Source organism: Lissotriton vulgaris, chromosome 4_1 (genome assembly GCF_964263255.1).
Source record: "Lissotriton vulgaris chromosome 4_1, aLisVul1.2, whole genome shotgun sequence".
NCBI classification, from domain to species: domain Eukaryota; kingdom Metazoa; phylum Chordata; class Amphibia; order Caudata; family Salamandridae; genus Lissotriton; species Lissotriton vulgaris.
The window spans coordinates 1,453,331,132-1,453,357,182 of NC_141691.1; the positions used below are offsets into that span (position 1 = coordinate 1,453,331,132).

The 26,051-nt window shown below is 42.4% G+C and overlaps 1 protein-coding gene across 1 annotated transcript in view; it reads left to right on the top strand.

Annotated features, from left to right (window-relative positions):
• The window catches only part of LOC147724098 (transthyretin-like), a 64,461-nt gene extending 39,466 nt beyond the window's left edge, over positions 1-24,995 (top strand). The window contains exons 3-4 of the mRNA XM_086965677.1: positions 13,342-13,477; positions 24,726-24,995. Of these exons, the coding sequence (XP_086821803.1) occupies positions 13,342-13,477; positions 24,726-24,833 (244 nt within the window). The 3' untranslated portion in view covers positions 24,834-24,995. The remainder of the gene's footprint in view (positions 1-13,341; positions 13,478-24,725) is intronic.
• The last annotated feature ends 1,056 nt before the right edge of the window (positions 24,996-26,051 follow it).

Here is a 26,051-nt window from a genome sequence, read left to right on the forward strand (position 1 = left end):
CAATCCGCTGTGGCTGCCATACAGCAATGAAATGTCTCCAACGGGACCGCGTTGTTACCTTCCAGAGAAAAAGCCAGCTGGGTGTCGTCAGCGTAGTTAAAAGCCGAGACACCAAAAGATTTTATAAGCTGGACCAGGGGGCGGAGGTACAGATTAAAGAGTATAGGGCTGATGGCCGAGCCCTGTGGGACCCCCTGCCCTACCTTCCGTGGCTCAGAACGAAATGGAGGGAGCGAGACCAACTGCTGCCGGCTACCAAGATAGGATACCAGCCAATCTCTTGCTCCCTCTGTGACCCCACACTCCTCAAGTCTCCTGATAAGGGTCCGATGGTAAACCGTGTCAAACGCGGCCGACATGTCGAGCAGCACTAAAAAGGCTGCCCGACCACTGTCGACACGCGAACGAAGATTGTCCAGTACGGTTACCAGTGCAGATTCCGTCCCGTGCCCAGGGCGGAAGCCAAACTGTGACTCATCGAACCATCCGATTTCCTCCAGGAAGCCTGAAAGTGAGCAGGTCACCCATTTTTCCATGATCTTAATAGGAAAAGGGAGCAGAGAGGTTGGCCTATAGTTGGAAAGACAGGCAGGGTCCAACGTTGGTTTCTTGAGCAGAGGTGACACTACTGCTAGCTTCCAACACTCTGGAACAAATGCCAGATCCAGAGACTGGAGGCAGATGGAATACAAAGGCTGGAAAAGTTCCGCCTGGAAAACCTTCCAGAATTTGGGAGGCAGTGGGTCAAGCGGAGAACCCGAGGACACCGTGTGTGCCATGCTGCAAAATTCCTCAAAGGAGGGACAGGGAAAAAGTCTTAGTTGGGGTCGACTGGAGGAGATATGCGGAGCTCCCAAACTAAGAACTAGGTCGCTCAGCTGGGATCGACTGGGTGATCCGTCCGGAGCTCCCAGACTAGGGCCAAGGGCACCTGGCTGGGGTCGACTGGACGGGCCAACCGGAGCTCCCGAGCCGAGAGCTCCCAAAATGAGAGCTGAGTCAATCGGCTGGGGTCGACTGGGTAACCCGTTCGGAGCTCCCAAGCCAGGGCTGGAGACATCCGGCTGGGGTCGACTGGACGGGCTAACCGGAGCTCCCAAACCGAGAGCAGGAGGCAGAGAATTTTTTAAGCCATCTAAGATCTTTGCAGTCTTCTCCTCAAAAGCACCCGCCAGGAAGTCACACAGGGCCTGCAACGCAAAGACCGTGTTGGCCACGCATACGGGATGGGACAAGTCCCTGACAATTTTAAACAGGGCTTGAGACTTATTAGGCGCCTGGTTCAGAGTGGTAATAATGGGGACCAAATCGGAAGGAGGGATTGGAGTTTCTTTAAGAGGGAATCAAAAGTAAGTTTAAGTGTATTAACTAAGGAAGTTGAGAACCAAATACCAAGGTATTTAATTTTGGAGGGACACCATGCAAATTCAGTAGCACTAAAAATATACTGATAACCAACCGCATTTAGGGGCAGAACTTCTGTTTTGGATAAATTGAGCTTATATCCTGATATAGAAGAATACAGCCGCACTTCATCCAAAAAGTGTGGAAGGGAAGAAGTAGGGTCAGCCATATAAACCAGTACATCATCCGCATAAGCAGACAATTTAATCTCAGTAGAGGGGAGCTTGAAGCCAACAATCTTGGGATTGGAACAAATGCGTTCTAAAAAAGGTTCAAGACATAAAATAAATAATAAAGGAGAAAGGGGACAAACTTGCTGTGTACCCCTAGAGAGAGAGAAGAACTTGGAATACTGACTATTAACGAAAATGCTGGCCCGGAGAGAGGAATAAAGGAGTTTGACCAGAGAAATGAAAGAGGGACCAAAACCAAACCATTGGAGGGTGCGGAACATGAACTGACAATTAATGCGGTCAAACGCTTTGTCTGCGTCTAAGGACAAAGCTGCCATTGGAACCTTAAGATTTTTACTATGAGCAATAACATTGGAAAACATGCGAGCATTATCAGCAGCAAGTCTACCCTTCACAAACCCCACTTGGTCTGTTTTAACTGGCCGGGGAATAACGGAGTCAAGACGTAAGGACAGAATTTTAGCAAAAATTTTGCAGTCATAATTCATTAATGAAATCGGGCGGAAATTTTTACATTGTGAATGATCTTTATCAGGTTTAGGGATTATTATAATTAACGCATCTAGAAAGGATCCAGAAGCCTTAGCATCTGCAATAAAGGAATTAAACAATTGTAGGAGTTTTAGAGCAAAAAAGGCATGAAAAGCAGAATAAAACTCAACAGGCAGTCCGTCAGGGCCTGGCGCTTTTGATTTTTTTAAGGGAGTTAATGGCCCGAGTAACTTCCTGGAGAGAAATATCTTTCTCCAATAGTGCAAATTCATCTTTAAGGGAAGAAGGAGGGGGGAGGGCGTTAAAAAAGGAGGTTAAATTTATCTCAGAGGGGTGAGTATTATCAGTGTACAAGGATTTGTAAAAATTATGAAACACCTCAACAATATCTTCATCTGACGAGATAGAGTCATTGAAGATAGGGCCTATAGTTTTACGTTCTGACTTGATTTTTAAATAATTTGCCAACATTTTCCCCGCTTTATTTTGGCCACCAAGAAATTTAGATTTGATTTTGATAAGGGTGTTACAAGCTTCATTGGTGATAATTTTATTTAGGTCCGTTTTAGCTTGGATTAAGTCCTGAAGTGCAGAGGGGGGTTTGGAGGAGAAGTAAATATGTTCAAGCGTTTTAATTTTCTGAAGTTGGTCCTCATATTTCCTTCTGTTTAGTTTCTTTTTTCTGGAGACATAAGAGATAGTAAAGGCCCTGAGTGCAGCCTTAAAAGCATCCCAATTATTAGGGACAGAGGTGTCCAAAGGGTCATTAAGGGAAACAAATTCTGTAAAAAAAAACTCAATTTCTTTCATTAAAACAGTATCAGATAAAAGAAATGAATTACATTTCCTACGACTAAATTTAGAGGAAATAAGGGAGAGGTCTAGGGAAGTATAAAAAGGAGCATGGTCAGATATGAATATGAATCCAATCACAGAATTCTGAATAGAGGGAAGTAGGGATTTACTGACCATAATGTAATCAATTCTTGAGCGGGTATGGTGTACATTAGAAAAAAAAGTATATTCAAGCAAGTCAGGATTGCACATTTTCCATGAATCAAATAAAGGATGAGAGGCAATGGCAGATTGAAAACTCTTATGAGATCTATCAGGCTGAAACTTACTGGAGGATAATCTATCTGAAAAAGGGTCTAACCATTGGTTAACACCTTGGCTGCTAGGGAGATTTTTCTGCTGTGCTGGACTCAAACAGCCATGGGTGTGTTCATGACGAGCTCAGCTCGTCATAAGCACACAACCAGTGTACTGCATGACGAGCTGAGCTGAGCAGGGAAGGGTTTAAAATCACCCGCAATAACAAAGTCTGAACAATCAATGGACGATATCATAACTTTTATGTCTTTCCAAAATTTGGGATCTGGACGAACGGGGCCATAAATGTTCAGTAAAACCAATGTTGTATTTTGGATAACAACCTCAGCCAATGCCCAACGTCCTTCATCATCATTCTGGGATGAAATAATTTGAACATTTAACGCTTTATGAAATAAAATAGCACCCCCCCCCTTTTTAGTAACAGCAGGAGAGAATCATACTTGCCCCACCCATTGCCGCTTCAACTTAAGAGATTCAACATCAGAACAATGTGTTTCCTGGAGAAAAACAACCCGCGAATTAAGGTTAGACAAGTGAGACAATACCTTTTGACGCTTGACAGGGTGACCGAGACCTCGTACCTTCCACGATACAAAGTTACACATGGCGATAGGCGGGAATGATGGGCGACAAATGGAGTAGACACACTTCAAGGAGGTAACTATAAAAAGGGAAACAACAAAGAATCATTGACCAAGAGGAGAAAACTCCCAACACAACCACAAACCTGAAGTACAATGCATCTGAAGTCAAAAAGGATAACCACACACAGAACAGATAGAGAAGAAGAGATTGTTCAATAATACAGACACATGGGACACAGATGACAAGGCAGAAAAGCCAGATAGAGGGAGAACAGGAGATAGGAAAGAAGTCGGGGATATAGATGAAGAGGAAAAAGAAAAGAGTAAGCAGATCAAGGCATAGAGGCCTGATCAGAGAAGAGAACAGCAACCAAGACAACAGGGGCGTAGGTACACCAAAGAGGGGACACATCCCCACGGGCTGCCAATGAAAGGACATATACGTGAAGAAAAACATAAAAAAGATGAAAAAGCGGAATCACAGAAAAGGAGGCAGAAACTAGGAGAAAAATTCAATAGAGACCAAAGTGGAGACAAGAAATGCTACAATGAAGACCATAGGAAGGGAGACACTAATTAGCAGTGTCCATGTTGGAGGAAGAGACACTCATCATCAAAGGAGCTGGTATGGCCATTGTGCGTTATTTGGCAGAAGCACAGATTCAGAATTCCATATTGAATGTTCAACTGTCTCATCCGAGGACGAAGGTTCAAAAATTCCTTACGTCGAGCATTCGTGGCAGATGAAAGATCCTGTGAGATAAAGATGTTGTGACTGACCATTGGAGACGCCGTTTAAGCCTAGCTGCCTTCAAGACAGACATTAACTCTGTAAACTCAAGGAAAAGCATAATAATACCCTGTGGTTTGGAAGAGTTGGAATTCAAACGACCTAAACGGTGAGCTCTCTGTATGTTTAGGGGATGAGATGAAGCCTGGAGATCCAAAAGTTCCTGTAGGAATTTACGGATGAAAGACACCATGTCTGGACCCTCAACGTTCTCCAGAATACTATAAACGCGTAGATTGTTCCTACGATTACGGTCCTCAGTGTGCAGTTTGTTTCAATTTGTGGATCGCTTGTTCCAGCATGGGAATTTTAACAGAGGCATTCTGGATATTGCTCACTCTCTGGTCCAAATTCAACACCTTGCCCTCCATAACAACCCAGCGCTCCTCAATCTGCTTAAGCTTTTCGTTTGTGGCAGACATGAACGGTTGGAGACCACGAACCTCTTCCAAAATGGAGTCTAGGACAGGGTTAAAAGCATTCGTGGCAGACGAAAGATCCTGTGAGATAAAGATGTTGTGACTGACCATTGGAGACGCCGTTTAAGCCTAGCTGCCTTCAAGACAGACATTAACTCTGTAAACTCAAGGAAAAGCATAATAATACCCTGTGGTTTGGAAGAGTTGGAATTCAAACGACCTAAACGGTGAGCTCTCTGTATGTTTAGGGGATGAGATGAAGCCTGGAGATCCAAACGTTCCTGTAGGAATTTACGGATGAAAGACACCATGTCTGGACCCTCAACGTTCTCCAGAATACTATAAACGCGTAGATTGTTCCTACGATTACGGTCCTCAGTGTGCAGTTTGTTTCAATTTGTGGATCGCTTGTTCCAGCATGGGAATTTTAACAGAGGCATTCTGGATATTGCTCACTCTCTGGTCCAAATTCAACACCTTGCCCTCCATAACAACCCAGCGCTCCTCAATCTGCTTAAGCTTTTCGTTTGTGGCAGACATGAACGGTTGGAGACCACGAACCTCTTCCAAAATGGAGTCTAGGACAGGGTTAGAAGAAGACTGAATGGGGGAGGGTGGGTCATTCTTGGGTCTCTTCGGTTTGGTGCCAGTCTGAGACAATTTTGGAGTAGGTGAGACGTTCGCCATTTTGTTATCAAGGTAATGTGCAAAGAAAAAAGTACAGTAATGGTAGGTACTCAGTGATGTATACTGTACGAACACCACCGGAACCTATACTGCTTGTGTAGTCTTCCCATCCGCGGGGAGACTAACGCAGCAATAGGAGCACAAGACCCCAGCACAAGAAGTAGTGATAAATGATGTAACTGCACGCAAAAGAAAACACTTGAGTGAATGTGAGAGAACGAGGTCGAGTTATTCGGATTATTCGTCACAACATCTGTCGAAGAGAGATTAAAGAACCTTCAAGAGAGTCTCCTCCATAGGTCAAAACAATTTAAAAGCACAACTTTGTAGTAAAATCCACATTTATCTTCATTGTAAAAGCATTGACTAGCTTAGAGCAAACAGTCTCGTCAGGTAAAGCATATCTAAAATGGAGGCCATGTTACTTCACATAGAGTGAAAGAAAGCTGCTTAAAGCTTAATATCGTCATGAAACTAGCAGACATCAGCATTGGTTATGGCACAAGAGGAAATCTCAGCATCGCTAACAGTTTATGAAGTAGTAGAAGCGGTAAAGCGCAAGACAGGCTGAATGAGAGACTCGGGAAACGGCGGCTCAAAATGGCGGCCACCCGCGTCTCCAGAGACAAAAAAATTACCGGTATTAAAATACGGCGATGTACGGCATGGAATCAGCCACCGATAGTCTCAACATGATCCCCACACCTTCCGACGACGCTGTAAAGTAGACAGCTGCTCAGAAATGCGGCGAGAAAGGTTTTCAAGGCATCTGCGAGTCCGGTCCACCACGGAGCTCACGGGGATTCCGTCCTCGCTCTCCGGCGCTGAAGCCACGCCCCCCTTTGCGGCTGGCTTTGGGAAAACAAAAGTTCTAACAGATTTTCCTTGCACCATGGATCTGCCATCTCTGGGTTTTTTTCTCACAAAAGCAGCTCTGCCTTAATAGTTCGAAGATACTTCAGTACAAAATACCCAAAACATTGTTTGGCTGGCGGGTGGCACTGCCCTGGGCTGGCGGGTGGCACCGGCCTGCATGCCTTATAGTGGCCAGAGCACCCAGGTAAAATAGCATTTTCATTGCAGTTGCTTTTTATTAACTAATCGGCATGAATATATGCTTAACTATCTAAACGTATACAAAATAAGTTTGGGGCTTTAGATACCATGGGACGCATCCATGAATAATTGGATCGGGCAAGGCAGAACCGATACAGAATTCTGAAAATTGATACCTCGCACTGGCCAGTTTCTAGGGATGGTGATGTTTTAGTTTACAATCGTGTCATATAAATGTCTGGTTTCCATCCCATTTTGTCATTACACTGATAGTGAATACTAACTTGTTATTCACTATTCGTGTAATAAAAAACATAAAGCACCAGGAACTGAAATGAGATCTGCAGTGGCAGATGATGTAAGTAAAAAAAGAAAATCCTAAATTTATATTGTGGTCGGTGCTTGCGGGTAAGAGTGTATTTGTATGTGAGTGTGTGTATTTGTGGGCATTTGTGGGCGTGTGTTTATGTAAGTGAAAATAAGTCTATTATATGAAGTGAGTAAGAGTGAGTGCAAGAGAGACTGAGAATGAATGAATTGGCATGAGTGGCAATATGGTGTTATACATGTGAGTCTGCAGTTGGCCCGGGCATATAAAACCTTACATAGTCACCTATGGCATAATGCTCTCACAGGCGTACCTGAGGCAATTATTGGCATGAGAGGCAGCTCTGACTAAATACTGGCACAATGGCGGTCTATAAGTAATTTTTGGCACAATGGGCACCCATAATAAATATTGGTACCGGGTGTAATTGCGGCATATGGGGCATGTGTGGAAGAATGCTGGTATGCTTGAGAACATTCTTGGACTACCTGTAGCAAAATACAGGCACAGGTTCACTGGAGGTACTTCTTGGGATAAAAAAGGAAAACCATGGCTGAAGGGTGCAACCATGACAAAATACATGCCATGACATACTAAGTTACATTTTTACATAAGGGTCACTAATAATATATTAAGATGGTATTAATTGCAAAATTCTGACACTGGCATTTTTTTTGCAATTTTTGGCTTAAGGGGGCACCCATGAAAATGCCTCTGGCACAATGAAGGTAATTTTTGACAATGTATCTATAGGAAATTTTGAGAACAATGGGGTCAATTCCTAAGGAGCGTCAGATTTCATAAGCTTGGCACACCATGAAAGGACATCACTATTTAATGAGTACTTTCATTAAATGCCCCTTTTTGCTGAATTTCGTTGCTGGCTTTTAGACTCTGCACACTGGGACACTGTTGCCCAGTGCCCAGTCTATGTGCTCTGATCCCCAAAACATGGAGAAATTGGCTAATCCCTGATTGATGTATTTAACTTTTCTATAAGACCATAATATATGGTGTGGAAACAGACCCAAGGAATTACATTTTAAAATTCACCTGTGGACTGCAACACTTATTGTACAATTCACCAGTGGCCTACCTCTGAAACTTGCCACAGCAGTGTAAAATCTGTGGTGCGACCTGTTAAAATAACCCTTTTTCACTAGTAAAAGCCTCCATTTTAATTATTAGTAAGTCACCCCTGTGCAGGCCTGTAACACACAAGTAGGGTGCATAGTATTTACAAGTCAAATCTGTAGAAAATTAATGTTACCATGTCCTAGAGTGACAATGCCCTAAAAGATGTTGTCACTATTGCAGGCCTATCTGTTCTATGTAGAAAATCAAAGTACTATGGGCCCAATTCACAAAGGTAAACTTACTCTTTTGTGTAAGTTTACTTTTTTTAGGTATTCACAAACCAGCAATTTAATAATAACTGTGTGACTGCAGAGCCTCTGCCATTGGGGCAGAGAACTCCACATATATAAAGATAGGACAGACATATCTTCATATGTGCAGGGTTCTCATCCCTACTGGGGAGTCTCCGGAGTCATAACGTTACTATTAAATAGTTTTTTTGTGAATACCCAAAAAGAGTAGAATTACACAAATGTATAAGTTTACCTTTGTGAATTAAGCCCTAATAAAGCATTTCGGTAATGGGACCAGCTAAACAAATAATTCAACAACTAATAGTAATAGTTATTAAAAGCCCATTTCAGTGGTGCAGTCAGATTTTAAAAAAATATTAACCGAAAGTCACCTCTCCAGTTTCTCCCAGCCTGTAATTGGACTTAATAAGGTGTGATATTCCTCCCAAGAGCACATAATAGGATGACCAGAATGGACAGATATGACTCCTCTGAGCTCAGTAGTTTATGCATGTGGAGGCACGTGCCCTCCTGTTGACACCACAGTGTCAAATCCTGCATGACAGAACTGTCTAATGCACGTGAAAAGGTGTGCACTCTTCAAAGAGAGCAAACAGGATGCCAGGGTAATGCTTATGCATCCCCTGTCTGGTTGGTGATGGACCCTGCTTTTGTCCTACCAGATTTTTGTGTCTGGGTTTGTTATTTGTTGCATCAAATTAGGTTTTACTGTTAGATGTGGGAGGACACTAGTATTACTATTGTACACTTCCCACTTTTACCCCCAGCCACATAGTCGAAGTTTAGTATCGACGAAGATCTTCACCATCTTGAATTTGCCATGATACAGTGCTTTTGGGCCACTTTGAAAGTAAAGCAAACAGGAACTATTACGAAAGTAGAAAGATCAGGGACTCTGAACCATTATTTCATTGGCCAGAGAAGGACAAGGAGTGTCTTAGGGTGTTCTTAACCCACAAGCTTGTGAACCCTACAAAGCTGGACCTGCTGGACTTGCAAAAGGATACCAGGTAGACCGAACTTGCTGCACTTGGCATCTGTGACCCATGAGAAGGACCTGAGGAGGTTGGAGCACCGTCTACTTTAGGCCGAAGGACAACAATCCTGATCTCCAAGGATCAGAATGGCTGATTCCCAAAGATCAGAATGGCTGATCCCACAGGTGGTTCCAAGAACAAAAAAATCTGATGAGAAAATATTTATGAAGAATCCCAGCAGGCCAGGGGCAACTGGACCAGGAGTGAACTTTGCTGTTGCCCTCTGACTGACCCTGGGAGTCTCTATAAACAAATATGTGCACCCATGGGGTCCTGGTTGGGAGAGGGCTTAGGAGTGTACACTTGTGGTTGTGTGGGTACCAAAAGAAATTTGGTGATTTTTTTCAAAACGGTTTCTCAAAATCTTCGAGTAATTACCGTGAAAAGTATCCGGTTTGCAGTTACACAGAATTAGATTGACTTTCAAGATTGTCCCAGGCAGGGAAGAGTTTTTTCTCAGGAAAATGACGAAGTCCATTTTCAGACTCGGACTTAAACCCTTTTCAATGGTCCTTGATTAATGTTTGTGATTTTGTTGTCATTTTATTTAGTAACATTTTCCCTATTTTCATACATTTTTGTGGAATTTTTACTGTGTTGTGTTTTTAACATGTTAACTGTTTAATTACTTTTAAATGCTTTGCATATGTCTCTAAGTTAAGCATGTCTGTTCTGTGCCATAACTACAAGGGATTTAGCTCATGTTTAAATTAACGACACCTTTGATTGGACCTGACAAGTTAGTGACATTACTACTTCTGGTGGACTACCATCCAACGCAATTGATAATTCATTTTCTCACAAGTACCATTTCAGATCCTACAGCTATTTTTGCAAATGTAGGTGAAAATTGTCCTTATAAATGCACAAGTTAATCCCATGTTGTATAAACTTTTCTTGTAGGGGAGAACCCAACCCTCATCTGAGCCATCATAGAAGAAGTCTGGCTCATTTGCATGCTACAAATTAGGGCATTACGTCCTACCACTTTCAAAGATCATGTTAGCAACCTAATATAGGTGGTATCCAAAATCGACATGATCTTGTGTTATGTTAAATTGTTCATGCAGTTATCATAGAACTTCAGCTTTGTGAATTATTGGGATGTCTTCATGGTTAAGGCCATTTGACACTGCTTCCTGTACGTCATTCCTGGTCAAAGGTCATATGATGTAATATCCAGTGATTTCATTAGGGTCTAAGGGTGTGTGATATTACTTCCACTTAGGTTTTCAGGGGGTACCTCCAAGGTGCTCTCTGAGTGCATTTATTAATAAATCCAGCCTTGACATCTGTGTGGGTTTATCAACAGGAGGTGTTTAGTAGATAACACCTTGGCGTACATGGAAGCCATCATGTAGCTGGAGAACTTGTCACCATGAGTGTCCCATGTACTCATCATGGCGTCCCTGTAAACTTGTAATATCTATGGGTGAGCTTAGATCTCACAGGAACGCATCCACTACTGGAGATATACCCACACATCGGTATAGTGCACCCTGCCTTAGGGTGGTAAGTCCTTCCATGGGGATGACTTACCTATACCACATGCAGTGCTTGGTAGGCATGGCACAGAGGGATGTGTGAATTCATACCATGTGGAGCTACATTACGCTCCATCCACCAGTCGCACAGTCAATTCGGTAAATATTAAAAAGACTCAATCATTAGTTAAATCATCCATTTTAATCCATTTTTAGTCCATGTTTAATTTCATAACTTTCTCTTTGCCTTCTCCATGGACATACAAGTCTGCTTATTTTCCCATTTGTTTCAAATGCTCAAATAATGCCTATCCAGGCCTTTTTAGTATCATGTTGAAATACATATTCAGCCCAGGCAGCTGTATTCGCTTTGACCCAATTCCTCAGGGGTACCTATAAATTCAAAATAAAAACCACAATTAATATATTACCACTTTAGACGTAAAGCAAAAACTGCTGTATCTCACAACATCTTACACTCTATATCCATACAAGTTCGGTACAAACAATTATACATACACCTGTGCCTCTTAAATCCCAAACATTGTCTTACTTAACATTGTGAATGAAAATACTAAATGTACAACATCAACCAAAAGCTCCTCCAGTGGAACTCAATGCCACCCAGTGTCTACCAAACTGTCCCCCATGTCATGAAAACTTCCCCAAAACCTCCATAATCATTTGTACCTGCACATACTAAATACTGTTCCTAGTCGTTATACCTTCCCATCTCCTCCTCACCGCTGCACCATGTGAATGCAACAAACAGTAATCTGTTGTTTCGTGGTCTCAAATTAAACCCACCCAATATTGCTTCCTTCTTTAACCCTCCCCTACTTGCATTCCAAATGGTGCCAAAAGCAATTTTGCTTTCCCGATCTGCGTCATATTCACAAGAATACGGCGCATTCCTGTACTCATCACTGTGCTGGTTGGTGCACAAACAGCACCGAGCGCCAACGCAGACAAGCTTGCACCATGGTGCCAGGGTGTCTGCATTGCAAGGATGATTGTTGTGCAGGAAGGGACACCTTCCTACACAGAAACAATTATTCATGGTGTTTTTCTCCTTCGGTGTGCACTGCAGAATGCAGCACAAATCAAAAGAGCAAAAAATGAGGAGGAATAAAAGTATTTCTCCTTGTTGCGCCACCCTTATACCTCTCCTGGGCAAGCCAGAGGTGTTGCTGGGAGCACCCAATTTAATGCTGAGATCTACGTCAAAGGGAATGATATTCACAAGGCCGCGTTAAGCAACTGCCTTGTAAATATGGAGCAGGACCCAGTGCCACTAGAGCATCGCAAAAAGTGATGCTCTGGTGGTGGAGGGGCCCTGTACATAAGCCCCTAACAGCCTGATTCATGTACCGGCCGTTTTGCGTGTCCCTAATAGCGAATCATAGCGATTCGCTATTGAGGACACGCAAAACGGCATTCATGTAGGAATTGCTACTTAAATAGCGATTCCTACATGTTCTTTATTTGCGAGTAGCAATTTGCTACTCGCAAATACTCCCCATTCATTCCTATGGGCCAAGAGGCCCATTGGAATGAATGGGGATTTGCGAGTAGCAATTTGCTACTCGCAACTGAGATAGCGATTTTAAGGGTGACAGGGGTGTCCAAAGGACGCCCTGTAGCACCCCTAAAATGCACTTTTGGACTGGTGTTGCGCACACACATGTCCAAAGGACATGTGTGTGTGCTACATGCAACTTTGAAAAATGCTTTTAAAAGCATTTTTCGGAGTTTTTGCTATTTACCGACAGGTCTGACCTGTCGGTAAATAGCGGCCCCAAAAGTCCAAAATCGCTATTTTGTTGTGTGTCATGAATAGCATTTAAGGAATCTCTATTAGAGATTCCTTAAATGCCATTCCACGCAAATATGCGAATTCTTAAATAGCGATTTTTGCATTTGGTATCATGAATACCAAATGCAAAAATAGCGCTCGCAAAGGGCCAGATTCTGAGAATCTGGCCCTTTGCGAGTGCAATTTAGCTACATGAATCAGGCTGTAAGTGTATTGCATATAACACTTTTGCGATTGCAACTCTGTGAATATATGGCGAACAGGATTTGTGAATGCAGAAGTGTTTCCGATATTCGGCCAATAGTGTTCATACTATTTATGTAATGTTGATGGGGAAGCTACGAGTCTTTGCAAAATTAACCACCATCCTAGTTGTGGACATAGTAATTCGGGATTATACCTAACATAATAATGCTGATAATGTAATACGTCATATAATTTATCAACTTTTTGATTTTGTTCAGTAATAACTCGGATTCAGATAAATATTACAGGAGTACTATGCATACAAACACATATGTCTATATTTTTTGTATTAAACAGGAAAACATCAACAATAGGTGAGATTTCGGATCTTTTAACTAACGAAGAAATTGGCGAAGGACTTTACAAAGTTAAAATTTGCTCATGGGCGTACTGGAAGAAAGCGAGCATCACCCCATTCTACGAAAATGTGCAAGTAAGTGGTATACTGTGCCTTCAGCATCACCTGAGACTTCAAAACAAACTGAGGCATGTAACTCATTATGCTGTTTCTGTGTCCAAGAAAACATGTCATTATTTTTTACCACAAACTTTCCAGTCGTACCATGTTCAGCATTCTAGAATTGTATTTCCAATACAATTTGGGTTCGATTATTAAAAAGGAGTCTGTCCAGTCCAGTCCAGGCTGGGCAGGACTTATATTCCACGGACATTTCCCCGGCGGGCTGGAGCCTTGGAGCAGATCGAGGAGACGAAGAGAGCAGGGCTGGTTAGAGCTTTTTAGCCATAGCAGAAGGGCTGCTTTTCAGTTCCTAAGACCTGCCCTGAGGCTAAGGGCCATAATATCAAACCTAATATCACTGCTTTAGCGGCCATTTTCAGCCGAAAAGTGGCGATGAAAATCTCTCACTATTATCAAGGACACACTAGTGCATGTTTCCTTGAGTTGGTAGTCGTTTTTACTCCACTTTGCATGTCAGCGATTATTATCGCTAATAAGCGATTATTATCGCTAATGACATGCAAAGTGGGCGTTCCTCGCAATGACTGCATGATATACGATGCAAACTCAACATCGCACTATTTACAATGCGGCCCCAGTGATAAGAAAAGCCACGCTAACTGCGGTTATCGCCGGATTGTAACGCCTGCTTTCAACTTTACTTAGCTATCTTCACACTGGGAGGTGGATTGACAGCTTAAAGCCACACTCCCCTATTAGCAAGCTTCTCTGACATTATCGCTGGATTTCCCTCTGTAATCTTGATTATTGCCGTCTGTCCCTGTGTTTTACTTCGCCTAAGTGCTAAGCATTGCTGATTTGCTGCGAACACGGCAAAGTGAAAACAGCGATAGACAGAGTTATTTAAAAACGCTCCATGTGTGTTTAGCGATAATTATCGATTGTCCTTGTTAATATGTTCCTTTGTCTACTACTCAAAGGCTTACATTTATATATTTTTTTAGATGTATCTGCTTTAGGAGAGGTACAAAAATTCATCAATGGTGTGCATTGAAATCTATGAAATTGGTAGTTTTCCAGCCATACACTTCTTCCTTTTAATGCTTGGTCAGAAAACAGATGCTTTTCAGAACAGTTGATGTCAAGTGAAAAGTGCACATCCCGGTCTGCAGATTTTCCTTTCCATCATGGAAACCATTCTATGGGGCATATTAACATGGACAAGCGTGAAAATCCTCTCAAGAGTCTATAATATACTGGGTTGCAACACCAACTTCTATCAATATTGTACTCATTATGAATACATTTATCATATACGCATTTTACAGTTATACTTCGAACCAGCCAATGTTCCTGAAATAGAAAAAAAAATCCATTCTTGGAGGTGGAGTTGGTTGCACTTAGATTTGAAGATCCCCTTAGGATGTTGTCTGAGGAAGTGTCTTCAGTCCGCCCTAGCCTGTGGCCAAAAGTTGCTTGGTTTGACTAAGCTGACTTTACATGAAACATCTTAAGTTTATTGATTGCATTCTAACAGCCTACTGCCCCAATTGTCCTTACAGAAATAGTACCGGGCACCCAGCTTCCTTAACTTGAGACTCCAGCAGCGGCGGGCAGCAAATGTAAGCATGGGGTGGCAGTGGGGCCGGGGGGTGAAAAGGGGAGTCGACAGACAACAGAATAGGTATTATTTATTTATTTATTATACCTATTCCGTATTCTATCGGTTCCCCCCTCCCACCCCGCCTCGTCCCCTCACCGCCCCCGCCCAGCCCCACTGTGCTTACCTTTGACTGCTGCCCCTGGACTCCAGGGCATCTTCCTTTAGGTTTTCTGTTGTCAAAAGTCCCACATAGGTGCCAACTACTAATAATATGAAAACAAGAAAACGTTTTCACTGTCCTTTTATATTGGAAGGGAGAAAAGAAATAGGGACAATGTAGCCTAATAGATTGAAATCTGAAAGGCTGGAAAAATTGCCACCAGTGTCCTATCACGCCCTGTAGGCAGCAGTTGAGCAAATTCTTTTTTCTGGCTCCTGGTGACAGAATCCTGAAGAACTGAGCTTGACCTTTCAAAAGTTGTTTTATTCTTACCTTTCAAAAACATCTTCATGCAGCGTCTTTAGAGACAAAGAGTACATTTTTACTGATTACCAAAAGGAAACGTTTTTGTCTTTACAAAGAGCCTTCCCTTTTTGTGAAGTTGCCAGCTTGGGGAAGAAAGAAAGTCCAAACAGACCCTCATGCTGTATGTATTGTGTGCCTTCTCACTTCATCTCATCTATACTATTGCCAAATTTGTCAGGAAATATCCTGGGTATGAAGGACAGGGAGAAGATCAAGTTACAGAGACCGGTGGAGGTCTAGCAGAGGCATGAAGGAGGATATGCCAGAAGTTCTGAGGGTCATGGAGATGGTGCTCCTCCACCACAGTTTTTTCCACAATTTCCAGGGATTCCTCTTTAGGAGTATCCAGGAAAGGAACGCGGACACAGCACTTTGATATTGAGATCCATGCTATCCAAGGTGGGATACATGGTGATATGTTTACTGTCAAGTGCCGACATCAAGCACGGTAAGTATGTTGAAGTCTGTCAGGTCGCAGTCAAACACAATATATTTATTTAGGAGGTGCTTGACATTGAGGAAATCATCACCTTATAGGCCCTTCTACCTATCAGTTGAATGGGTCAACAAGATGAAAAAAGGAGAATAACGTGAATATCATATTCAGACTACTCCAGGACAGAATCGCAGTCGGAGATCATTCTCACTGGCATTAAACCTATCATCTGCCTAAAATCACAGATTGTCATCTCAGAAAGATAGTACTCTACAGTTCTTCAACATTCTGCATCAGTGGTGCCTAGATGCCTGTTCCACCTCAACCTACCCTGCCTGTGCCTACAGTGACTCTGTATCCTGTGTTGGGGTCCCATATACTCTTGCCACTTCCATCTCTATGATCCAATCAGACATCCTAGCTCAAGAGATACCACTGTTTTAAGATATTTAAGGCAACACGCTTTTCATTGGCATTCAAGATCACATGGTTCAAAATCTACTTATCGATCTTAACCAATATGATGCTCTAGATGTCTACACCTTTATACTTCCGCTCAGGTACTTTGGAGGACAAGCTTACTCTCTCTTGGGCTGCATTTAACTCTTTTACTTGTTGGTGTAAATCTACCAATCTCCTTAAGGGAGGTCCATAAACATGGACATGCCATCCTAAACCTTTGTGACAGGTGATTCCTTGTTATGCTGAAAACTTATCACAGCATCTTGCTGGAGTTAGGAATAGTCCATCTGAGCCTCAAATCTTTCCTACTGAGCTTCAAAACCACTTCCCTGCTAGCTGAGTTCTGTGGTTTAGTGGACCAATGCGTCCACTGTAGGGGCCTCTATTCGACCTCATGGTCATTGGTTCTAATCCCGGTTCTAATGTGTCCACTTGTAGGGGCCTGTGTTCTACCTCATAGTCACAGGTTCTGAACCCAACGGGTCCACTCAGCCTTTAATACTTCCGAGGTCGATAAACTGAGTACCATTGAGTTGGGTAGAAATAAACATCTGTTAGTGCCAAGATCCACTTGGGTGACCATGGCTTTACAAATACTCAGGTTATGCACGTTCAAACAAACAAAACAGCAACAACACATTACATCAATGATTGATGCTCTACTCACAGATGACAATATCAATATTCACCAATATGCCGATGATATACACAACTCTACTTGATGAATGTTGCACCTGCTTCAGACAGCCAGCATCTCAAACACAGGGTGCACATCATCCAGATCTAGAGGTCCAGTGCCTACCTGAACCTCGCCTAATCAAGACAGAATACCTAGTATTTGCCAAGAACAACAAGCAAGAAACAGTACAAACCTGGTCTCAATGACATAAACCTTGATTGCTTCAAACCCCAACTTTCACTGAAAGTCAAGTTACTTTGATTCCCCTTAGACAGTGACTTCACCCGTAAGAAACACACTGCCAAAAAACAAAGACAGCCTTGTAACAGTTTACTCTTTTAAAGAAAATGAAACTGTTTCTTACTGGTACGAATTTAGAACTGTTGTTCAAGCTCTTATACTCTTGCATCTGGATCATCCTAGTAGTCTTTTCCCTGGCCTCCTAGACTCCACACTGACACCCCTCAAAGTCATTCTACACTTTGCAGAATGTCTCATCCAGTGTAAGTATGATTGGATTGTCCTCATCCTGACGGAACTCCTTTGTCTCCCCTTGCCGTTCCGCACCATATTTAAAACCAGCTCCATAATTTGCAAAACCATCACAACCAGGACCCCCTTTTATCGTGCAGACACCTTACCATTTCTTGTGACTTTTTTTACACCCTCAGCCAGTACACAACAGGCTTCAGACTAAAAAGTGTAAACAAGAAAAAAACAAGGCAGCGGCCCTTTTTCATCACTGCACCCAGGATCTCAAACAACATCCCTGTATCCATCACGACCGCCAAAACCTTTCACCAGTTAAGGAAACAAGTAACGACTATTGCATTGCAATGCGTTAACAGTTTACAAACCAGTTTCCTGTTGTTAGATTTGACAGTCTGTGACGTGGTCTTCCCCAAACAGTTTGTCTACTCGCCTCCTGTTGTTGCTATTTGTTTTTGTTGGCTTTAGGACTTTGCACACTTTAACACTGGCTGTGCACTTTGCCACTATTAACCAGTGTTAAAGTGCTTCTTCTTACTCCTTAAAACATAATAAAATTGTCCTCCATCAGATTGATACATTTAATACAGTTATACGTCCCTAGTAAAGTGGTACTACATGTACCCAGGGCCTGTAAATTAAATGCTACTGGTGGGCCTGTAGCACAAATTGTGCAACCCACTTAAGAGGCACTTCAAAACATGTTTCAGGCCAGCCATTGCAGCCTGTGTGCAGTTTTAAACTGCCAAATTGACTTAACCAGCCACTAGCATAAGGAGCAGAGTATTTAAAATGTTGAACATGTACTTTACCTTTTACATGTCCTGGTAGTGGAAAACTCTTAAATTATATTTTCACTACTGTGAGGCCTACCTTTCCCATACTATAACATTGCGTTACCTTATTATAAGTAATATGTTGTAACTCTTGTTTAGGAACAGGTAGAAATGGCATGTTGAGTCTGAAATGGTTTGTAATTTAAATATCTCTTTAATGGTAAAGTCAGATTTTAAATTGCATTTCTGAAAATGGCCCTTTTACGAAATTGGAATTTTCTTGTCCTAACCAATTGGTGCCTGAAGCCTGTCTCCTGGGCTACATGACTAGTTGTAGTTGACAGTTGTCCTTTTTGTGTATTCCTCCCAGTGAGACAAAAGGGGCCTTGATGTTGGCAGGATGGGCCATTCTGCTAGGATGGGAGGAGCAGAGATGTTCTCCACCCCACTTACATTTCAAAGGGGCTGCCTCAATTCCCTTACAAAGGACATGACACCAGTCATTTGTCAGCTGAGACATCTTAGAGCCTGGGCAGGGCAAGGAATGAAATTCTAGAACCAAATGTAAGGGAACTCGAGAAGTTTCTACTACTTCAAAGCTGGCACCAAGTATAAATATTGGACCCTCAGACAAACTCAGTTCACTCCCGGACCTGCAGAGGACTCCCAAAAGGACTGTTTTGTACTTCAGAGGACTGCTCTGCTGCTTGAAGCTTGCCTTGTACTCTCAGAGGACTGCCCTGCTGCTTGAGGCCTGCCTTGCTGCTTGATCCCATGACTACAAGAGTGGCTCCAAGAGTCAGGTGGTTGCCATCCTGCTTTCAGCAACATGGACACAACGAGCTCCAGACGCCTCCCTGCAACTTCTGAGCTGACCTGTTGCACTGGACCTGCAAATGGACCTGCCTGAGCCCTGTTGCCCTTTGCTGGAGTAATTTTCTGATCCATAAGGGCAGTCTGCCCAGGTCCTGGACCCTTGGCTGAGATAGTGGAGCCCATACTGTGAAGAAAAGCAGAAATCCTGAGGTTTTGGGTTCTTTGCGATCGCGAACATTGGCCAGTGGCTATGGACTGTTTAGACCCAAACCCAGAGGTTTCCTGCAGAAACGGTTCTCCTCTTGCTGGTGGCCTTACAGTTGCTGTACCCTTAAATTGCAGCACCACACAACAGTACAGGAATACATTTCAGTTGGTATATTTTCAGTAAGGGCAAAATGGGTTTACTCCCTATCAAGGATGTAAACCCCAGGTAAGAAAATGCAGGCACACTGGAAACCGTCTTCCTCCTAATGGCGATGGCCATGGGTTTTGGTGATTGCCTCCCACATACCATATAATGTGTTTTCGTGATATTGGTATCCAGCTGCAGCTCATCCATGAAGCTAAGAAAAAGGTCAACAAGCACTTTAAGACTGTTGGCTGTTTGGGACAGTGATACTGAATCATCAGCGTAGAGCAGGGATGGTACGAATACACATGACTGGTTATGTTGGAAGTGGCAGAGGAACCAGAGTCTGCAAAGAGAAGAGAGTTATTAGCTACATTAACAGTCACAATGGTCTTGGATAAATCTGACACAACAGACTCAATGAAGCCTTTCCACTAGTGGAGCAACACACTGTGTGATGGTGTCCCTATGTTTGCCAAATTTATGGCCACTATCCAAGTTTGAAGTAACCCAAGAGGTTAGGGTAGTCACAGTTCCTTTGGGAATTAATTGGGAATTTGGCGGTGCCAGTGTGCTTCGATTGAGGCTTCCTCTTAGCTAAAGGTGGACAAATGCTGTTATTGAGAACTTCAGGTGAGGCACTCTCATTCATTTGTCCCTGGACCACAGGGGATTCATTGGGGGAGTCGGGGGGAGATCCTCGTCACAGGGCTGCGATTGGAGAGCAGTGCATAAACAATAGTTAGATTGGGCACCTTGCAGGTTGCTAGTCCCCTCCTCTGTATCCAAGTATAGCCTATGTTCTGCCAAATTAAGTAAATGTCAACAAAATACTCAGTTTCACTCAGCAACTTAGATACATAAAGATGGCATTTTAATTCTTCAATAGTCTCCTCCCTTCCCTTCTTCGGTTTCAAGAAATTGTGTTGCTCTGAAAATATGGATGGTTCATCCGAATATTGTTTCTCGTTCTGGGCCACAGCGTCACAATACCAATCCTATATTCTCGTATACCAAGCCAGATTGAGGTGCTACCATGTCAGACAAATTGTCAGAAACGTGTTAGCCAGTCTCCCCTAAATGGTTGGGCAGTACATCATATGCCTTCATATTTACTGACATCGATGGCAATGAGGTAGTTCTCAAAAACTCTCCGCCACTCCACCTCAAGGGAGGTTTACCAGGAAGCTGTATGAATGGCAGAGGCTGAATCACATTTTGTTCAGTAGCCATTGTTTACAAGGACAGTTAAATGTACACACTAACGGGCAAATTTACAAGCCCCTTGCAATATTTTCGCACCGCTGTTGTGTCACTTTTTGTGACGCAGCCGCGGTGTAAACAATGCACCACATTGCGCCTAAGTTACACCGTGACGCATTTAAGGAGATGTGTCACTATTGAAAGCCCTGCGCCACATAATATCTGCGTCAGGTATAATGTATGCTGGGTGGGCGTTACCAGGCAGGAAAGCCTCATAGAAGTGACAAAGTGAAGTATACAAGATTTCACTGCGCCACTTCTAGGACGCAACTGCTGCGAAACCCTGCATCTGCTTGGAGCAGGTGTTAGAAGTGACACTGTGTATTGGGAATAGGCCTCCCTGTGTATTGCTGGGGTTGCATCGTGCTTGCAACACGACTCCAGCAATGTGAGACTTTGCACCAACAGATGCATCAGCAGTAAACAGTAAATACAGCGCATCCATTGTGGCGTAAGGGATTAGCATAGAGGCACAGGGAAACTGACGCATCCGTACAGATGTGTTCGTTTCTTGTAAATCTGTCCCAAATGGTTGAAAAGGTGACACACTAGAATAGAGAAGATTGTGGGGGTAATGAAAATAGATAGAATGGTACATTTTGTAATGTACCAGCATGCCATACCAATAATCAAGATCTACATGTATATCTGACTTGGGTGAGGCAGGAAGTGAGGCTCTGAGTTTCAGATATATGAAGCACTTGAGGATCCTGTTCCAGCAAAGTATGTGCCACAGTCCAATATTTTCCACATTGTATAGTTAGGCTTCATTGCTTGGAGACCAATTACAGTGGAAAGATGGCTGCCATTCTGACATGCGTGAACAAAAGATACAGCGTGACGCATGGATGCAATGACGTCAGAGTGCCATGACAGCTCAAGACATGTTTCAGGATACACAGTGAGTAGAACGATGCCCTCGAAATCCCCGTTCTATGTTCCAGTGAACAAGACTCTAGCGTAATCCTGAATTGGATAACAACAAGTTAAAATTAGTCCTCTAGTCCTTGCTATGCTGACAGCGATTAGCCAGCCGCATGCAGTGTCCACAGCTGATCTCTGCCAGAAACGAAAACCACATCTATTCCGTTCTGTGCATTTCCAAAAACTGTATGCTTTTCATCTCCTTTCCAATATGCACTAACACACCCAACTCTTCTGCCCACAAATGTAAATTCTAGTTTGACAGTGAAATGAGCCTCGCGCAGTTCATCACTAAAATCTACTTTCATCCCAGTGATAGCCCTTCCCCACTCAGTAAAAAACTCTGAGCTAAGTCATAGCTATCACCAAACTTGTCAACAGCTGCAACATATCCCTCGATCTCGACTTCACTCATTTGCCTAGGAAAATTAATTCTACTTTGAAAACCTTCAATCTCTCCATTTCTTCCATACATCTGCTTATGTACAAAATGCAGGATGTCAAATTTTTCTCCCTAGTTATCAAACTTCTTGGTGGCCTGTCAGTCTCTGTCTTGCATAAGCAAATTCTTTCTGCTCCATAACTACATATTTTGGCCTCATCACCTACTATCCTCAGCTAACCTATACTACCCATTACCTTACAGGCTAACTACCTACATTTACTTATTCAAGATTACCTCAGAACTTTCTCTTGCAGTCAGATGACTCCTTGTATATATATTTTGTCTTGCCAGGGAATGCAGGGGCCCTTCTAATCATGTTATGGTTACATGTGATATGTACTGTGCTATCGAACCAACGTGTAGTGTATGTTTAGTAATACTGCTGAGAGAACCCAATGAGTGCACGTTACAAACAGTTGTATAGCACTAGTACCCCAGCTGAAAGATTATTAACATAATATTAATTAGAACATTGGAATGTTGGGAGCTCCATTGAAGACAATAGAGTGCCCTGGGCTTATAATGGCTGGTATAAGCCTGGTGCTCCAACAGTCCAATGTTTCTTTGTTCACAGCTCTGGCTGTGAACAAAGGCTTCAGGGAACCTGAGGGGATTCCAATCCCCTCACGCTCCCAAAAGGCTTTTTTTTTTTTGTTAGAACATTCTGTCCTCTAATGACAGAATGTTCTAATAGCCTTATAGCCCTTCGTAGATGGGCTATACTGCTATTAAAGTCCCTCTCCCTTGTTAAAGGTCCTCACCTTCGGCTCGGGGCCTATAACGCTGGAGAGGGCCTTTTAATAGCCGGTATAACCCTCTACGGCGGGCTATAAGGCTATATTAGAACATTGAAAACAATGGAGTGCTCCGGGCTTCTAATGGCTGGTAGAACCCCGTAGAGCAACGTTCCAATGTTTATTTTATTTCACAGTTGTTGCTGTGAACAAAGGTCTCTCGGAGCCCGAGGGGATGTAAAGCCCCTTGGGCTCCGAAAGGCCTTTCCGCTCGATTCATCAAAGAAAATAGCGCTCGCAAAGGGCCAGATTCTGAGAATCTGGCCCTTTGCAAGAGCGATTTTTGCATTTGGGATTCAGCATCCCAAATGTAAAAATCGCTAATTGCGATCTCGCAATTTTGCGAGGAATGACATTTAAGGAATCTCTATTTGAGATTCCTTAAATGCAATTCAACATCCAATTTAATTTTGCGAATTCGCAATTTCTTGCCGCTATTTACCGCGAGGTCAGACCTCGTGGTAAATTGCGAAAACTCAGAAAAATGCATTTAAATGCATTTTTCTGAGTTGCATGTTACACACACACATGTCCTTTGGACATGTGTGTGTGCAACACCTGTGTAAAATTTCATTTGAGGGGTGCTACAGGGTGTCCTTTGGACACCCCTGGCACCCTTCAAATCGCTATCTTATTTGCGATTAGCAAATTGCTAATCGCAAATAAGGAATACTCCCCATTCATTCCTATGGGCCTTTTGGCCATAGGAATGAATGGCGAGTTATTCCTTATTTGCGATTAGCAATTTGCTAATCGCAAATAAGGAATATGTAGGAATCGCATTTCTTCATGCAATTTCTACATGAATCCCGTTTTGCGAGTCCTTAATAGCGATTCGCTATGAATCGCTATTAGGGCCCCGCAAAACGGGAGTATGATGAATCAGGCTGTTTGTTTTTACAAATTAGAAAAATGTTCCCTCTCGGGGCAGAATGTTCTAATAGCCTTAGAGCACTCCATAGCTGGCTCTACCGGCCATTTAAGGTTTGCAGTGGCAGAAGAGCTTTTGTTTAAGTACGAAAGCTCTTTTAATAGTTGCAAAATTTGTTGGGATTCACAAAAAGGCTTTTAAGATCTTTTTCCGATTCACAAGTAGGTGGGACGTGAAAGGGGTGTATATGTCGAAATATAAATGGAAATTTCTCCGTTATGGTGATGTATTAATAATTTTTTTTTTTAAATAACTTGGTAATCTGCAATTTATGCTGAATGGACTTTATTGCTTTTTTAAAACTGTCCATGTGCACTAAAACATTCTGTGGTGGAATAGTAATGTATGTGATTGCTCGGATTTGCGAATTAAAATGTTAGTTTTTCAGACACCATGTCCCTACTGAAGGTAATCTGTGAGATGGGGCAGGATTTCAAGCAAAATTCATGGGGAAATGTCCACACCTAGGCCTAGCAACTGTTTTAGTCTACTAATAAAAAATTAGGCACTCAAATTAATAAAAAATGCCAATAAATGATTCCAAACATGCAAATTCCAATTTAAGAAGTAAATAATATGAAATCAAGAAACTATTGCAAGAAATGTCTGGAAAGTGATTGTTACACTAAGAATTCTATTTATGTTTAAGATGATAACCCAAGGATAGGACCCCGCTTGGGGTGCAGCTACGAAGCATTTCACATATTTTTTCACTTACCTTGAATTTGTTAGTACTTTAATGTCGCTTTCTGTTTCTTTTCCAGGTGATCTTCAAGGCTAATCAGGTTGTACGCCGCAACTACGTCATTGCTGCTCTTCTCAGCCCTTATTCACATACAATCAGCGCAGTAGTTAGCGAGCCAGTAAATTAAGTTTAGCATCAAATTGCAAAATTACCCACTTTTCTAATCTCGGTTTATGACTGTTAGGTGTTTTTTATGACTGGTATGGCTTGTTTGTTCTGTGCAAATGCATTTCTCGTACTTCAAGTTGCGTTAAAATGTGTATCAAATATAAAAGTTGTCTTCAATTTTTATTGACTCCCTTGTTTTGTGTGGTTTGCAGCAGGATTGACAGAGTATGGCAATTGTGGAATACACTGTTGAGTGTGTCATGTAAGGGCTGAGTGGATTTTCTGAAAATTAGGTTTTTACCAGACGCAAATAAATGTCTGTTTCAAACTGCTTCTAAGTTCTGCTGTTTCAAACTTTTTATCCACTATATTAGACAGTCACCACATCTAATTCCAAGTGTGTGCTGGTAACTCCCACCCACATCGAAATGTGCCAAAGCAGTAACCAAGGAACTGGACAAACATGGCTGAATGCTTTGACCACACATTCCACTGGATAGAAATAGAACGTTCATTGTCCAAATGGAAGAAAACAGTGATGGTGTGTTGAACACGGTTACCATTTCCATCCAATACATTTTTCTGGTTGACTGAGAGGCAAAAGGAGTTAGCATTCAACAAAACAATTTAAATTTGTGTATCCCATTTGGCTACACAATAAGGACCAAGAATCAATGGCTAAAGTTAAGTGGGCTTATTGCAAGTGAGCACGTAATTAAAATAAATGCAAATCAGGCATCATAAAGATACTGAAATCCAAAGAGGAAGTGTGTTTATGAAGTACTTTCAGTTTCAGTAATATTAGATAGGCAATAAGTGCAACCTCAAGGCTATAAATAGTGAAAAACTGAAATTGATGTCCCTTAAATAATTTCAAAGGCTTCTTTTCCAACATGAATATATTCTAAAGTCATCTAACCAGGGTTCTAAGTTTAGAATGAGGATGGTTCAGAAGTGAAAAGTCTCAGGGAGAGATAGGAATGTTGGAAGGTGTCAGCATAGTAAAAACTCCAGTAGAAGTCTTCTAAAACAGGGAATAAGTATCCAGCATATGGCTACACAACCATGAGAATAAAGGGAAGCACAGAGGTCAGTATCTTTCAAAGTTCAAAGGGATCTGCTCTAAACTCTAACATTGCAAACATTAATTAAAACACAGATACTTCAACATCAGCCGGTATCTCTCCCCACTTCTCTAGGGACCAATGGCTTACAAGTCCACCAGTATGATTGCAAC